This window comes from Excalfactoria chinensis, chromosome 3 (genome assembly GCF_039878825.1).
Source record: "Excalfactoria chinensis isolate bCotChi1 chromosome 3, bCotChi1.hap2, whole genome shotgun sequence".
Taxonomy (NCBI): Eukaryota; Metazoa; Chordata; class Aves; order Galliformes; family Phasianidae; genus Excalfactoria; species Excalfactoria chinensis.
Window position 1 is genome coordinate 16273510 of NC_092827.1, and position 16487 is coordinate 16289996.

A 16487-nucleotide genomic window follows, 5' to 3' on the forward strand; every position below is an offset into this window, starting at 1 on the left:
AGCAAGATCAACTACTATAAAACTGTAATTTGCAGCCAGCAAGATGGTCGATCCCTCAGAAACGAAAATGTCTTCCCATTTTATTCTTCTGGGAACGGGAAGCCTCAAGAATTGCTTTTAGCTAAGAGCCAGTAACATAGTTCTGCCACTTAATAAGCACAGAAGTTACCTCGAATTCAATCTCTGTCTTCCCAAACATTTCGCAAAATATCAGACTCCTTTTTCAAGTATGTCGTTGCTTTATGTTTCAAAGGTCAACACCTGCTTTGTAGAACGCTACTAACATCAGGAACACATGAATCTCCTACTGACAGTCTTACATGCAAAACTCAGGAGTACAGCTACTCTAACGTAAGCCTTCAAATTCTCTCCAAAAAAGCAAATATCAACATTTTTCTTGATGCTTTTCTAAACTGATTCTCTGTGCAGACTACACTCTTTCCCCCACAGTAGGGCTTTGACAGTGTCACAAATAACCTAATAAGGCCTTGAGAAAGCACTGGCACCTAAGTACACAGTACTTAGTACTTTGGTACACAAATGCCACTCATTCTGAAAGTAGAGAAGTCCCATGAACCAGTTGATTCCCACCTAGGTTCACGGAACTTTAAATGAGATTACTCCGTTATATGAACAGTTGTTTATTCAGCCATCTTTTATACTTTACAGCTGGAATTCTGGAAACTCAAACACCACATCTTTGCCTGTGAGCTTCTTGTAGACACCAGAAAATGTTTCCACCTGTGAAGACAGACAATCATGTTTATATACACTGTATAGAAAGATAAAATCAATGTTAACATAGTTCAGATACATCTTTTTTGCCCACTGTACCATCGCTATGAAGTGATTCACAGGCTGATTAATTTCTTTCTCTATTTCTATTTTCAGATTAAGATTACTGAGCATTTAAATAGAACATAACATTCTCTAAAAATATTTACAGTCTCTTTGATTTGGAATCAATGGAATAATAATTATTATAACATATAATCAATAAATTAAGTTACCCTAAATGAATTCCCACATAAACAAAAAACAACAAAACAAAAACGCAAAGTGATTGGGAGCTTCAGGTCATACAAAACAAATCTGTTAAAGATGAAAACTGGACTCTCTAAAACAAACCCCCCCCATAATGAAGCTAATATAGCTACTCTGAAATCAGGTTTTGGCAAGCTGAGCTAGACCTTCAGTTGAAAACTGCTTTGCCAAATCTTTAGCATCTTATTCCAATGCCGCTAACAAGAACATCTCCATTGCCACTAGCCCTAAAGCAGCCTTTTGCTGTATTACTTAATAAAGTTAGCCAAATCAGAATGCCATCCCATCCTACAAAGTAACGTAAATTTGTTTACCTTGTGTTCAACATTATTCTGTTGTGCTTTGTCCAAATGGACTTTTATAAGCCTGCTGCCATCCAGTTTTACGCGGATTCTCTTGCCCACAATTTCACTTGGGAAGACCAGATCTTCAAGAATGGCATCGTGCACTGCAGTAAGCGTACGGCTGAAATGCCACATTTGTATCATTAAAACACATCCTTCGGCCAAATTTTCTTGTCTGCTAAATTTTCTAGTCAAACAAGGCTTCAACCTTCCCTACTATGCCTCCACTGAAACTTCAGTGAAGTGCTTCATTTGTTTGGTAAACACTGCAATTCCATCTCTTCACAGGTCATAGGAAAAAACAGAAGTTTAACTTCTGCAAGCTGTGCAGGCCTTAACAAGTGCATGAGGAAAAAATAAGTAGACAGGTTTTTGACCTACGAGATCATATACTGCTCTTCCAAACAACACTGAAGCAGTCTAACTCTACACATCTAAGGACTATTTTATGTACTTCAGAACTAAGTTGTCCCACTTGCAATTTTGCCAGACATTCACCAGAAGAATCTAAGTGTGCAAGTATATAAACTACACAGAACACATTCATAGGAGAGTTTTGAAAACACGGCTTTCTCCATCTTCCTAAATCTGAGTGGTTTACAGTGTACTGTGGGAAAAGTCTACTTGGTGAGTTTAGCCCTTGCTTAGAAAATATGGACTACACTTGTGTTCTTGCCCTTGAACTGTCTAAAAGAAACCAAAATTAGAAAAATGAATCCAGTTCATTTTGTTTATGAGTAGATGGCTAATAATAAAATTACAAGCTTTCCTACCTGTGTTTTCAAGGCAGTATCACTAATAACAAAGACCTGTCTACAACCGCATTTCAAACTTGCAAAAATTAGCGTAGATATGACAAGACATACATCCATCAAGTTTCTGTAATTTGCAATACATCTATCATAGTTTTACTACCCTATTAGTCTGACCTAGCATCAGGCCATGAAAGGACAGTCCCTGCACACTCTCCTTCCCTCTTGCTAAGTACAGAAGTATTGCTGATTGGGTAGAAGGATACAACTTCTCTAGCCATGGTGCAACACAAGTTATAAGGTAACAGAGGCAAATTCTTCCAAGGGCAGGACTACAGGTAAGTTAGCTAATATGAAATTGCAACTTTAAAATCTTTGCCTGAAAACCTCAAGACACAATTTAGGCAGGACAAAAGCATAACACCAAGAATGAAAGAAGTTACAGGATCACGCTACCTGGGCTAAATGTAAGTAAGATACAGATACAGCACAGACAAGGCACTGACACATTAGCACTGTCTATATAGCAATACCTCAGGAAGTCATAAAAATTCTCATCAGCACCCTGTGCTAACAGAGGCAGCTGGACAGGTCACTGAAGTCACTATTCTGAAGTCACTACTGCTAGCTACAAACTGGCTAGAGCTTTACTGACAAGTACAGATTAGGGTTTTATTTGTTTTCTAAGAAATACAACAGTGAAGTGGCAAATACTACTTCAGCATTATTAAGCAGTAAGAGGAAGGATGAGACCATCCAATCATTTAAGTCATTTCTCAAGGAGAAAAAAAAAAAAAAAAAAAAAGGAATAAATTCAACTATATGTTACTTGAATGATCTACCAAGCTCTGAATGAGGCTGACATCCCGACATCTAATTTACTTACCTCCTGGGACGTTTTTGCTTGTTTTTTGTGCGGCTTTTTCTCGTTGGTTTGGGCAGAATCCTTCTCTGTTAAAAAAAAAATAAAAAAGGATGCAATGTCATAGTATGCAGCATTTACACTACCGTGCTCTGCTTGCTTGGTTTTTTAAAAGAAATAAGAGGTGTGAATCACCAAAAAAATGGACACTTAGACACGCCCAAGGCTACACTAGCATTAGAAACTGTTATTACTTACTGAAATACAGGTATTGCTTTATTCCTCATCAATACATGAGAAATCATTTGAGTGCTCTGAAATAAAAGGTTCATATTTCATTACCCCCACCTCCCGTGAACACAGCAAGGGTAGCTTATGACAAAACATTAGTAATCTAAACATGCTGCAGCCTACTCTAGGGAACCTACTTTAGCTGGGGGATTGGACTAGACCATTTCTAGAAGTCCCTTCCAACCCCTGTGATTCTGTGATTCTATTTTTTAGCTGGGGAACAGAAGGTTTCTCCTGGGCTGACGTTACTCCTCCTGCTTCAAACTACACACTACCTAAACGCCACATAAAGGTAGAGGACATCTTAGACAGAAGCACTAGTATGAATTATGAGATATATATAATATACAGTCCCCTGATTTAAAAGCATTCTGATCCAAGAGCAGCACCTACAGATAATTATAAGAGGTTACTAAAAGTTATTTTCTAATACTCTATCTTCAAGAGTAGATATATTAAAACCCTGAATTGAAGCCACCTGTAGTGTTTTCCACCAACACATTACAGCTTCTCCAAGACTGTATTCATGGGATGGTACTATAACCCACACAGTTGTGTCACATTCAAAAACATTACACTTTCAGCAGAACTGCACACTGCCTTTTACAATACAGATTACTACGATGACAGTGAGCCAGAAGCACTCCATCAGAAATAGACTTCTTGCAAAGATTCAGGGTAAGGTAATCTGACTGTCTTAAAATTACATTACAAACAATTTTTGCTGAAGAGGTGCAGCCTAGAAAGTAGTTAACTGTCCACCCTGCAAACAGACTTCTAAGTCTGTTTTCCCCTTAGCACTTCCCACAGATCCATCCATCATCTTTTGTGGCATAGCTTCTTCCCTAAATTCAGAACTGTGATTAAGTCACTAGATTCAGATCTTCTTTCTCCCCCATTAACCTGAATGTTAAGTGCTTAGCTTATGTAAATGTAGTAAGGCTACCCTTAGTATTAGCCCCATTTTCAAGCTTTGCTTCTCAAACTTCGAAAGGAGTAAAAGAGGCCAGAACAAGAAAGTTATGCCACCTTCCTCAAAAAAACTTCACATCTCACAAAAAAAAGTTTACACAGCCTTGGTTGTTAGCTGCAATCATTTCAGTTTACATCCACAGAGGGACTACACTACATACTGCTGGTACAAGAAATACACACAGTATTGCTGTTATCTTGAACGGACAAAACAAGAAGTGTAGTGGAACGGTACAAGAGACTATCCAGAGACACTGTGGAATCTCAGTCTTCGGATGTTTTCAAGACTCCCCTAGACAAAACCATGGCTCACCTGACCTAACACTGGTAACAGTCCTGCCTCATGCAGGAGACTGGACTACATCATCTCTAGGGATCCCTTCAAATCAATACTCCCATGACTTCCAAGTGTTTTACCTGAGCAATGAACACCACATGCTTTCCACTGAATTTCTTCTCCAGCTCTCGAACTAGCCGCACCTGAATCTTCTGGAAAGATTTCAGCTGAGGAACTGGTACGAAGATAATGATGGCTTTCCTGCCACCACCTACTTCAATTTCCTGAAACAGAAGTAGAAACTAAACATCATCTAGGGATTGAGAAGAAACATGCACTTTGATCAATACCCTGAACATGGACATTTGACATCCTTGCTTACAACTTTCTAAGAAATGAGCACCAGGAGGTACCTATTTTAACACATTTATGAGCAAGAATTAAACAGAAAAACCTCTGTCAGAGCATTTGTTCTAAGAATATGCATTACAGCAAAACAAAATGAGAATCCTAACCATACTGAATGCTTACCATCACACCTGAAACGTTACTCACATGCTGATACCAAGTTTCTAATGCAGACAAAGATTACAGCAATAACTGCTGTGTTTTGAGTAACCACTTCATGGCAATCACCTTCTATCCACTATTTGCCAAAGCCTGCATCACCACTCAAAACACTTCCTCTTCACCTCCAATAAACAGGCTTCCATCATACCTACAGATTCTTCTTCTCCTTGTTTGTTTTTTTCTTTAATTCAGCAGTTATTCAAAATGTAAGGAAATTGCAGAAGTTTACAAGGCATTTACCCCTGTGGTTAGGTTCATAGGAAATGCTCATTCTCCAACAGAGCAGAAAGCTGAGTAGTGTTTCATCAGCTATGCTCCCACATAAGTTAATTCAAATGCCCACAAAGTATCACCATAAGTAACACCACATAGCTACAGCAGGCTTGGTAAATTAACACACTATAGATAGTACGCACTGTACTTCAGCAGCAGACCAGCTCTTCTGAAGGGCCCCTTCGATCAAGTGAACTTAGATACCAAGCTGACCCCTGCATTCTCACGCCCTAACTCAACTCTGTGATCTTTCTGCCTTTGCACCTACGTATACGTCAGTGGGCTTGGGTAAGAACAAAAAAGCAGCCTGCCTAACTCTGGCTACAGCAATCAGCTTCAGAAGTCCCACCCAGTCTCCTTGCGTGACAAATTCTATAGATTTTCTTCCTACTCTAGGGATTCAGTTGGCTCTACAAAGTAAACTTTAAACAAAACCAACCCATATCACATCATCAAGTCAGTCTACTTCAATGACCCACCACTGATCTATTGTTTGTTGTCTAAAACAGCATTTACTACAAGCTAACTTTACCAGAATTATTACTGTTTATGCCCCTGACCAACATGAGATATATCAAACATATCTACTAAGCAAATATCTACACAGAAAAGCCAGTTTCAGACCACAAGTCCAGGTTGCAGAAACACAACACCAATTACTCATTCTAAACATGCTTACTTGAATGACAGTTTGACGTTTTAAGTTCTAGTGACTTTTCAAACCAACTCCTAAACAAGAAGCTATTACAAAATGCTCTGTATTGATAGCAAATATGAGAAGATATAATACAACAGCACATAGTAAAACAACCATAGGCCACGTACAACAAAAAGCACCATTCAACCAACATGATAACATCTGCAAAAATGAACACAGAGAGCAAGCTGCTAAGCAATCCTTTGCCAAGAACACCTAGCCTACCTTAGCTGCTGTGATGTTCAACTCCCGCAGCTGAGCCTTTAAGTCGGAGTTCATCTCCAACTCCAGGAGAGCCTAGAGAAAACAAAGTTGCAGAAAAATCCATTCAGTTCAATTGATAAATAACCCTTGAGAATAAAGTGCAATCACAGTGACACAGAGGAGGAATATATTTTTTAAGCCAAATATTCTTTCCCTGCAGGCCACGCTGACATATGCAACAACACTCAACTGGTGGGAAACGTGATCTAGTGGATGACAACCCTGCCCCTGGCAGGGGGGTGGAACAGAACGGGCTTTAAGGTCCCCTTCAACCCAAGCCATTCTACAAGACCCCATGATTCCAAGAACACAAGGCAGACTAACAGTCAGGGTAGTAAGAGAAGAAATGCATTTAGAAAGTATCAGCCTTAAAGTTTAAGCTTTCAAGAGTTGTCAAAACACTAATTTGACAGTCCGTACCGGGTTACTGAACAACAGAAGGAAAACGCACATACCTGGGATATACCAGACTCGAACTCATCTGGCTTTTCACCATTAGGCTTCACAATCTTTGCACTTGAGCTGAACATGGCCTTTCTGCAATGCAAAAGAACGTCTCAATTGCCACTGGGAACGTGTCCACCGCTACAAGTACAGTAACGTACTGGGTTTCAGCTACATGCTTTAAGATGAAATCAAGGACAACCTCAGGGGCTGTGCTAACCCCGCACAATACAGCAGGGTAAGCTGACCGCTGCAAGACCAAAACCGGACAGGTAAGAAGGGGTCGGCCCGCCGCGGCACCCCGCGTGTGCTCTACGCCCCAGCAAGATCCCAGCAGCGGACCGACCGCTCACGGAGCCCACGTGCCGCCGAGCAGAGCGCCCTTCCCGGCACCGAGGATCCGCACCTCAGCCCCAGCCCCCCGCTCCAGCCCCGCGGCCCGCCGCTCCGCCGTCACGGCCTCCTCCAGGGCGCGACCAGAGCAGGGAGGCGGAGAACCCCGCCAGTTCCCTTCCCTCAGATCCGAGAACCCCGCGACCATCGGGCCGCAGGCAGGCGGTAATCCGAAACATCCCCCTCCGACGGGGCCCCGGGACGCGCCACTCGGCAGCCTGCGCCGTATTGCCCCGGCGGCAGGGTGAAAACAACCACCGGCGCCCAGGCCCGAGAGAGGCCCGAGCTCCTACCTCGCTCAGCGCCGGCCTAGGAAGAGGGAGAGCTCTCGCGAGAGCGCCTCAGATCGCGGCCCGGGAAAGCGCGCGTAACGCCCACCGCGAGGTGAAGCCGAAGCAGGAAGTAGGGCAGAGCGAATCGTTCCGCGCCTTGCAGATTCTGGATGGCTTACGGCGCCGTGACGCCGCAAAGGGCTCTCTCCAAGTACTGGCGTGGCGCATGTGGATGAGGTCATCATCAGCTGCTGGGCAGCGAGGGGGGGCAGGGTTGGGAGCGGAATGGATCGCGGGACGGGCCTGGATGCAAGGGAGCTCAGTCATCATCAATCTCCGACCTCCAAACCTCAATAAACAACCCCCACGCTACATGCGGGGCCACCAACCTTCACTTTTAATACTAGACCATCTAACTTGGCCCTGAACACCGCCAGGGATGGGGCATCCACAGCCTAAATGATGTGCAGCCCTCAGCCCAGGGAGGGTATCCTTGTGGATAACGTGTGTGTTGTCTGCTGCGTTCAGGTGCTACCTCAGGATATGAGGCTCTGTGTTCTCTCATCGCTGGAACCCCGTTCATATATTCACACAAAGGCAGCACTACTACGTTTCAGTTGCAGGTTGCTGAAAACAGAACCACAGAATACCCTGAGTTCAGAAAGACCCACAAACATCACTGAATCCACCTCCTGGTTCCACACGGGACCACCAAAAATTCTAACCCTGTGTCTGAAAGTGGTGCCCAGATGCTCCATAAACAGGCTTGGGGCTGTGCCTGCTGCCCTGGGAAGCCTCTTCCATGCCCAACATCCTCTCTGGTGATGAACCTTTTCCTAACACCCAGTTTGACCTTCCCATGGTATCAGCTGGTTTTTCTCCCCACAAACAGCATCTCTGTGGTCTTCCCGTGTCACTTGACTTTGCTTCCTGCGGCCATGCACATTCTTTTCCCACCTAAGCTCCAGAACAAGATCCCTGCTCAGCCAAGCCAGCTTTTTGGCCCACCTGCATGAGTTCTGATACTTTGAAATTGCCTGTGCCCATGCTCTTAACAGGTAGTACTTAAAAAAGACCAGCATTCCCGAACCCCAATGCCTTCAAAAGCAGTTTCCCTGGGGACCTTGCTAACCAGTTCCCTGAGCAGCCTGAAGTCTGCTGTGGTGACAGTTTTTCCACCCATTGCCATAGATTTTAGGCTAAACTACTTCATGGTCAATAATGCCATGAAATAAAGCCGCAATCATCCACAAGACCTTCTGTGCTTACAAGCAACAGATCTAGGAGTGTAGCTTTCCTAGTTGGCTGCCTTCTTACCTGTATCAGTAAGATATAGGAATCTCCTGGACTTATTTGTCTGAACTGTGTGGTATTCCCAGTTAATGTCTGGCAAGCTGAAATCACCTATAAGGACAGGATATCTGATCCAGAGATATCTCTTAGCACACTCCCACAACATCCACTTGAGAAAGGTCTGTTTCAAACAAACTACAGTCTGCTCTTGACTTACATGTTGATTCATGTGTAAGTGCCTGGCTGTGCACCTGAAAGGAAGTTGAGACCTACATTATGGGATCTGAGTACCCCAAGTGTGATCCCACTCACAACAGTTCCCTGTTGGTGAATTTAGACAGGTTCACGACCAAGGGAAAGTCCCACACTGGTGTAGGTGTGTGACACAGGAGTGTGGGTCAGAGCTTTAGTTCAATGCTCAGATTCCACAAATAACCCTATCAACAGACAATTTTAACTTGTAATATCACTTTCACTATCACTATATCATCTATTACTTAAGTAAATTCTGGTAGTGGAGTGATGAGCTCCAGTTGTAAACAAAACATTGCCAAGAATCACCCCACTCTAATCATCCAAAGCATCTGCAAAAGACAGCCTATCATATTTTCTACTATTTGTAAGCTTTTTGCTAAACTTATAATAGTCAGAAAATCAGATTGCTCAGCTACCATTTTTCCTTGCAGTCTTTATTCCTTTCATGAATTCACAGAATGGGAAAAAGTGCCCAATTAATTCAGGATTAGTATTTGTAAAGATGTGAAATAATATGAACAGCAAAGATGAGGATCTGATTGAAGAGCAGAAAAAGAAAGATAACAAGTGATTGTCTCAGCGTTCCAGCAGTCCACAGTCAGATTACACTGAGAAATCTCTTACAAGAGGAAGAAGGGGTAGATAGGAAGATATAAGGCATTTGATACCATCTCCCACAAAATCCTAATAACAAAGCTGAGGAAGTGTGGGATAGATGAGTGGACAGTGAGGTGGGTTGAGAACTGGCTGACTGGCAGAGCACAGAGGGTCATCATTGGTGGTGCAGAGTCCTTTTGGAGGCCTGTAACTAGTGGTGTTCCCCAAGGGTCATGAGCCAGCAGTGTGTTCTTGAGGCCAAAAAGGCCAATGGCATACTGGGGTGCGTTAAAAAGAGCATGGCCAGCAGGCTGAGGGAGGTGATCCTCCCCCTCTACTCTGCCACTCTGCCCTGGTAAGGCTTCATCTGGAGCACTGTGTCCAGTTATGGGCCACAAAGAAGGGCCCGGAGCATCTCCCCTATGAAGAAAGGCTAAGTGAGCTGGGTCTGTTTAGCCTTGAGAAAAGAAGACTGAGAGAGGACCTGATCCAGGTCTATAAATATCTGAGGTGTGGGGGGCAGAGTGTGGAGGCCAGCCTCTTTTAATCACTGATGCAAGGAAGTATCAGCGAGCTTTTATTTTTTCCTAATTATTATTATTATTACGTTTTCTTTTTCTTTCCCCCTAGCCGAGGCTCTGATCTTCCACACAGCTGCATGGGATTTTACTTACAAGCAGAGCATACTACCAAGCTATTATTTTTGGAGGAAGGGTCCAATACAGAGATTTAATCAGGCAGAAAAGATGGTGTGATTCTCTGCAAAAACATCTTCAATGCTACAAACACCTTTTTCCAAGTGGACGCTTGTGTTATCACAGACCAGCAGAGGTTGGCAGGGCCCGCTAGGCCCATCAGGCCTAACCTCTGCCCCAGCAGGAACACACAGCAGGGTGCACAGCATCAGGTCCAGGCAGCTTCTGAAGATCCCCAAGGAGACCCCACAGCCTCTTGGCAGCTCTGTCATCTGCACGGCACAGACCTCCTGCGTTCCAATCTGTATCCACTGCCTCTTGTCCTGGCACTGGGCACCTCTGAAACGAGTCCAGCTCTGTTCTCTCTGCATCCTCATTCAGGACACTGTGAGATCCCTCTAAGCTTTCCCCTGCACAGTCCAATATCCTATGCCCCACTTCCCAATAAGTTTGACCCCAATAGCGACCCGTAGCATGCGCAGAACGGGGGAGCGGGTGCGGCCGCTACGGCGCATGTGCGGACGGCTGCGCAGTGCCGAGCGGCGGCGTCGGGTGTGCAGCCTGCCCGGGGCAGGGGCCGCGGGGCGGGGCGGGGGGTGCGGATGGCGGCGGGGCTGCGCTATGTTGCGGTGGCTCGTCGCGCTCCTCAGCCACTCCTGTTTTGTCTCCAGGGGCGGCGGCATGTTCTACGCGGTGCGCAAGGGCCGGCAGACGGGTGTCTACCGTACCTGGTAAGGCCCGAGCGCGGCCTCGCCGCCAGGGCTGCTCTGGAAATTGCGCCGGGCCGGTCTCACTCCCCGCCCGCTGTGTTGCAGGGCGGAGTGCCAGCAGCAGGTGAACAGGTTTCCTTCCGCCAGCTTCAAGAAGTTCGCCACCGAGAAAGAAGCCTGGGACTTCGTGGGCGCCGGGCCGCCGGGTGGGCAGCAGTCCGCTCCCGCAGGTAAGCGTGTGCTCAGCGCGGGGCGGCGGGTGCCCAGTGTAGCCCATCATGTGCTGCAGGGCATCACAGGATATCCCGAGATGGAAGGGGCCCGTAAGGATCATCGAGTCCGATGGCTGTTTCTCTTACCTTGAAAAGCTTTCTCCATCTACACGTTTCTTCTAGGGTTTATTTTGGATAAAACTTGACCTTGTGTACGTAGCTGAACTTTCTTCCTTTCTGTTTTTGGAAGAGACACCTGGAGCTTCAACTGTAACGCAGGAAGATGCTAGCCAGAGAGAGGAGCCGGGGACAGATGTCTTGTGCTGCAATGCATGCAAAAGGCCGTATGAACAGCCTGCCAATGAAGAACATACTGTAAAGCGTGCAAAGCACGATGAAGGGCACTCTACACCAATAGTCAGTGAAGATAAGTTTTCATATATGGGTAAGTCATAGTATCATAGTATTGTGCGAGTTGGAAGGGACCTTAGAGATCATCGAGTCCAACTCCCGGGTTTCGAGCCCTCTGTGTAGCGATGCGGCACTTCTGCCCCCTGCACCACAGGGGGATTCGAACCCGGGCCCAAGTCCTTTAGTTATTCCATTCATTCACTTGAGTTCTTTCTCTTTTTCATATAAAACAATGTAATTATTGGAAAGTTTTTAGGGAGGTCTGTGTGTGACAACACCAGGCCAAGTCTATCATTTTTAAATGGAGTATATGAAACTTGGCACAAAGATTCCTTGTGAACCTGACTGATTTGGATGCAGTGTAGGGGTGAAGGTGCAGTGGGGCTTCTGCTGTTATGCGTTACTAATTAAAATCATTGATATCTCTAGATGATGGCATTTTGAAGGACTATCCAGGGAGGGAAGTTTAGGCATTAATCTGTTAGCAGGTGTTTCTTTCTGCTTGAAGATCCTATGTTTGTGAAGGAGTCCTTGAATTTCTGCTTTTGCTAATTCTTTTGTAGGTGAATTTGCAGTTGTTTATACGGATGGCTGTTGCTCAGGTAATGGCCGTAACAGGGCACGCGCTGGAATAGGTGTCTACTGGGGACCAGGCCACCCCTTGTAAGTAATTCACTGGGTTCTTTTTTAGGTAGATATGCTGATGCTGGCCTCTTTTTGAATGTGAGGCCCTGCTGTTGAAACTCATGTTAATGACAGTTCTATTGGAGTAACAACTAACTGAGGAAAAACTGAAATCAGCTTTTCTAGGAAGTAAGGATATGGGGGGAAAAAAAAAGATACAAAATAATGTTTTTAAGTTGCTGAAGTGGATTCAAGGAATGCAGGAAGTTAATTGTGTGTATGTGTACAAAAGGCAGCAAAATTAGCTGTCTGTTGATGGTGGGTCCAGATATGCAGGTTGTGCTGTGTGGGTGGAAGTTAGACCTTGAATCTCCATTCATCCTTCTTTATAAAAAGAAAATAACCTCTGCTTTATGGTTCTAATGTGTAGTCAGTGTACAGCACTAGTAATTTTGAGTAACTACTGTTTGTTTTTTGGATATAGAAATATCAGTGAAAGGCTTCCTGGAAGGCAAACTAATCAAAGAGCTGAAATACACGTAAGTAGCAAATGTCCTAAAATTCCACATGTAGAAAGCATCGTTATGGTCAAGTGTTTCAACTCTGACCTTCAGAAGGCAGTTATGGAGCTGTGAGGGATATACACAAAATATCAGGAGTTGTGACTTCAGACAAATTGATTTCTTTAGGTTTTGTTGTTCTTTGTTGCTTTCAAATAGGCAATAACTCCATCTTGAGAATTCCCAGATGTCATCAGGTCAAACACAGATATTTAAAACTGCTTTGCATTAGGAAAGCCCTGTTCTCAAAATCTTTGTATTTTTTATGTCTGTGTCTCAGACTTCAGGAAAAGGGCTACTTTTATTGTGGCTAAGAGGACAATTACTTTCTTACTGTGATAGGGTCAGAATGTCATCTTTCTTTGACTATACATAATAAATAACTCCAGGAGTAACTTTTCTTACTTTGGAAATAAACTTTTAATAGCAGATTTAGTCTTCCTTCTCACCTGATCTTAATTCTGATAATGCAGCTTCCCTGCACTGTGTCTTTGGAGGTAAAATGAGATGGGAAGCTGACCTGCTTAAAAATTGCAAGGAATTCCTTACAGTGAGGGACAAGCGGGGGCAATGGTGGTATGTCAGAGGAAAGACTTGATGCTGGAAAGCTTTTCAGCATGAAGTTGAAGCCATGCCACTTGCCTCTCTCTAATCATTATGGCACCACTAAAGAATGATTGGAAGCAGTTCCAACCAATTGGAGCTGATGTGAATCTTTACTCTCCAAAGTTATGGAGAAGTTGCCTGGAAGCTGATGTGCTGTAAAGAGCCTTAGAGAGCTGAGCAAACGGGCAGAGAGCTGCTCCTGAATTGAATAACTGAACAACAGATTTTACTTTATTTAACACTTGGGAAACTTAAGTTGCTCAATCTGATTCATCTCTGTTCTAAAGCATCTTTGTACTCGCTGCTGGAGAGACTACAGTAATATTCTTTGTAGTTCTTCTGTATTAACATCGGGTACTTTGCTGATATTTTAGTTACGTGTTCAAAATACTGTGCTGAACTGTGATTCTATTGAAATGTTCTTAAGGCAGCCTGCAAAGCAATTGAGCAAGCAAAGAGTCAAAACATCAAGAAGTTAATTATCTACACTGACAGCAAGTTCACTATTAATGGTAAGTTGATTATTTTAGAGTTTCTGATTCTTGAAGACGCTTGGAGACACACCAAACACAATGTCATTATGTAAGGCACACAGAACATACTGGGGTTTGTGGAGACTTATAAGGAAGAGAACGTGTAACAAAACTCAATTAGTCAAGACTTCTTGGTGAAGAACTTACAGAATATTGCAAGGATTACCTTCCGTCTGTATGAGATACAGTTAGAGACATATTGTCTGTAACGGTGAAGAATGACAGAAGTAAGTAAAGGATTTCTGTCTTAATATATCCAGTATGGCACACACAGTCTAGGGAAAAAATGTTGTTTGTGGGCCTTCTGTTAAGAAAGTCCTCAAGAAAGTACTCAGAAGTTGGTTTAGTGACTTGGTTTCATTTTGCTTTGTTTTGACTTGGATTGGATTTTGGATTGGAGAAATTATCTGCACACATACATGAGCTTTGTTTGAGTTTCCCTGCTTTCCACATATGGATGGCCAGAATGTTAGATTTTGTTCTCTAGAGATCTGCTTATGTGTTCCTTCTCTGAAATGTTCTGTTTAACCAACAAACATCTTAAAATATGTGGTCATCTGTTACTCCTCCGTGCTTTTGCATCTTCAGTTTCTCAGAATAAATTTGTTCAACTTTCTTGTACAATCAAGCAAATCTTTAGCTTCAGTCGGTTGAAGTTCATGTCATAATTATGTGTTTAATGTGTATATAAAGCTGCAATTTTTAAATATCTGTTCAGGAAACCACTGTTTTAATAATGGGAAAACTAATCCTGAAGACTAAATAAGAATATTTTCTGTGATGTTTTTGCCTGAGACTTTGTAGGGAATTAATATATTGAAAGACTTGTGAAACAGTTGTTCTTTCATAGCACCACTTATGGCAATGCTCCCTTTGCGTAGGTATTACGAGCTGGGTTGAAAACTGGAAAACAAATGGCTGGAGAACAAGTTCAGGAGGAAGCGTGATAAATAAAGAAGATTTTCAGAAACTTGATAGTCTATCAAAAGGCATAGAAATTCAGTGGGTGAGCACCTCGTTTCTTCTTCCTAATGACATCCTAAATACTCCTGTAAATTCTTACCAAGTAAGACCATAGCAATGAATTTAATAGGGTATAAAGCTGTATGACTAAAATTCAATGAATCTGCTTGTTTTATTTAAAGCAGGTGAGGTTAACACTTCAGTGTAAGCTCGCCTTTTGTAACCACTGTTTGATCTGTTGAAATACGTGTTTGTTTTTTATTGTTTCTTGTTACTACTCAGAAACTGTCTAATAATTATTTCAGTTTCTGGAAGTGTAAATTTGGAACATAATAGTGTCTTTTTGAATTGTAACTTCCAGGGTTATCATAGCTTTTAAGATACTGGTTCTTTTGTGTAACTTAATCATAAGACTACCTTTAAACTGGGAAAACTAAGATTATAACCCCAAGTAAACTTAACGCTGGTTTTCTGTGCCTTAGTGTTTTGTCCAAGAAAACTGAGCACATAAGGGTCTTCAATGTGTAAAAATGGATATTGAAGTGAGTGCTGTTGTTACACAGCTATTTGTTTTAATGGCATAGCTTTCTGGGAAAAGCTGGAGACTGAATGTCAGAGAGGTTTTTTCTTTTATCTGAGTTAACAACTAAGTGTTAGTGCTGTTTTCTGCCTTTTTGTTTTTTAAAGGCTGGGTTAGGTGCTCCTGAGCACCTCTTTATGAAAAGATGGTTTTCACAATCTGGCAATCCAGTTCTTGATCCTCAAAGTGAGGTTACAAACATTACTGGGAGGAGTACATGAGGACTTGATGTGAGCTCCTCTAAGGAGTTGCTACTATGCTATGAATACAATGGCTTTATTGCTGAAGTTTCATGTATGTGCTCTTTTTCTGGATTTCTTTCGTGTGTAACACTCCTGTACTTTTGTCCAAACAGATGCATATTCCTGGTCACGCTGGTTTCCAAGGAAATGAGGAAGCTGACAGACTAGCAAGAGAAGGTGCTAGCAAACAAAAGTTGTGACATACGGGGACTAGAGACTGTTACAGTTGGAGGAGGAGGACTAATGTACGAGTGACAGTTCGAACTGCTGTTGCTTCAGAATTGAACTTTGAACTGCTTATTTCTAGCTCAAAGTGCTAAATGCATAACCAACCTCTGGGGACAAAACGCATTTTCATCTATGCTGTTTGTTTTACAATCAAGTCAGTATTTAGTTGATGATAAACTGCTTGCTTTTTTCTTGCATCTGACTGAAGTGCTGCTGTCAATGTTTTTGAGCAGTCCCATAGACTTTTGAATTCACTGTAAAAACAGACTTCAGAAGAAAAGATACTAAATCTTTATCCTATGTTTTCTTTTATTTCCTTCTGATGAAATAAATTATTTTTTTGTTTGTTTGTTTTTGTACAGAAGTATGTATTAATGGTGCCAAATTGTTGAGGGGGGTGAAGTTGGTTGGATGATTTGATAAGAGATCAATGACGTAGCATGGAGATGTTTATGAATAAGCTTTGGCATTCTGACAGTAGCATTCTCTGATGTCCCAAAGAAAATAATCGGCTGTTTTATCT

The 16487-nt window shown here is 42.8% G+C and overlaps 2 protein-coding genes across 3 annotated transcripts; one reads left to right on the forward strand and one right to left on the reverse strand.

The window, feature by feature from the left end:
* Positions 1-625: 625 nt before the first annotated feature.
* RPS7 (ribosomal protein S7) lies at positions 626-7705 on the reverse strand. Its single transcript, XM_072332111.1, has 7 exons — positions 7477-7705; positions 6802-6883; positions 6308-6379; positions 4683-4826; positions 3027-3091; positions 1359-1509; positions 626-741 (listed from the first exon to the last, which is right to left on the reverse strand). The coding sequence occupies exons 2-7, from the start codon at positions 6874-6876 to the stop codon at positions 664-666; spliced, it is 585 nt and encodes a 194-aa protein (XP_072188212.1). The 5' UTR covers positions 6877-6883; positions 7477-7705; the 3' UTR covers positions 626-663.
* A 3081-nt stretch (positions 7706-10786) lies between these two features.
* On the forward strand, positions 10787-16314 carry RNASEH1 (ribonuclease H1). Of its 2 annotated transcripts, XM_072331977.1 has the most exons (9): positions 10787-10847; positions 10967-11026; positions 11111-11235; positions 11468-11662; positions 12192-12291; positions 12737-12791; positions 13846-13930; positions 14833-14957; positions 15850-16314. In XM_072331977.1, the coding sequence occupies exons 2-9, from the start codon at positions 10977-10979 to the stop codon at positions 15934-15936; spliced, it is 822 nt and encodes a 273-aa protein (XP_072188078.1). In that variant the 5' UTR covers positions 10787-10847; positions 10967-10976; the 3' UTR covers positions 15937-16314. The 2 variants fall into 2 exon arrangements, with proteins under 2 accessions (XP_072188078.1, XP_072188077.1); XM_072331976.1 differs by lacking the exon at positions 10787-10847 and having other exon boundaries at positions 10866-11026.
* The last annotated feature ends 173 nt before the right edge of the window (positions 16315-16487 follow it).

Excerpts from the sequence above, each read along its gene's own strand:
- RPS7 (XM_072332111.1), bottom strand. The coding sequence starts at position 6,876 with ATGTTCAGCTCAAGTGCAAAGATTGTGAAGCCTAATGGTGAAAAGCCA. Across the intron at positions 6,380-6,801 it reads TCGAGTCTGGTATATCCCAG|GCTCTCCTGGAGTTGGAGAT; the intron begins GTATGTGCGTTT and ends TGTTTTCTCTAG. Across the intron at positions 742-1,358 it reads AGAATAATGTTGAACACAAG|GTGGAAACATTTTCTGGTGT; the intron begins GTAAACAAATTT and ends CTGTCTTCACAG.
- RNASEH1 (XM_072331976.1), top strand. The coding sequence starts at position 10,917 with ATGTTGCGGTGGCTCGTCGCGCTCCTCAGCCACTCCTGTTTTGTCTCC. Across the intron at positions 12,792-13,845 it reads ATCAAAGAGCTGAAATACAC|GCAGCCTGCAAAGCAATTGA; the intron begins GTAAGTAGCAAA and ends AATGTTCTTAAG. Across the intron at positions 14,958-15,849 it reads AAGGCATAGAAATTCAGTGG|ATGCATATTCCTGGTCACGC; the intron begins GTGAGCACCTCG and ends TTGTCCAAACAG.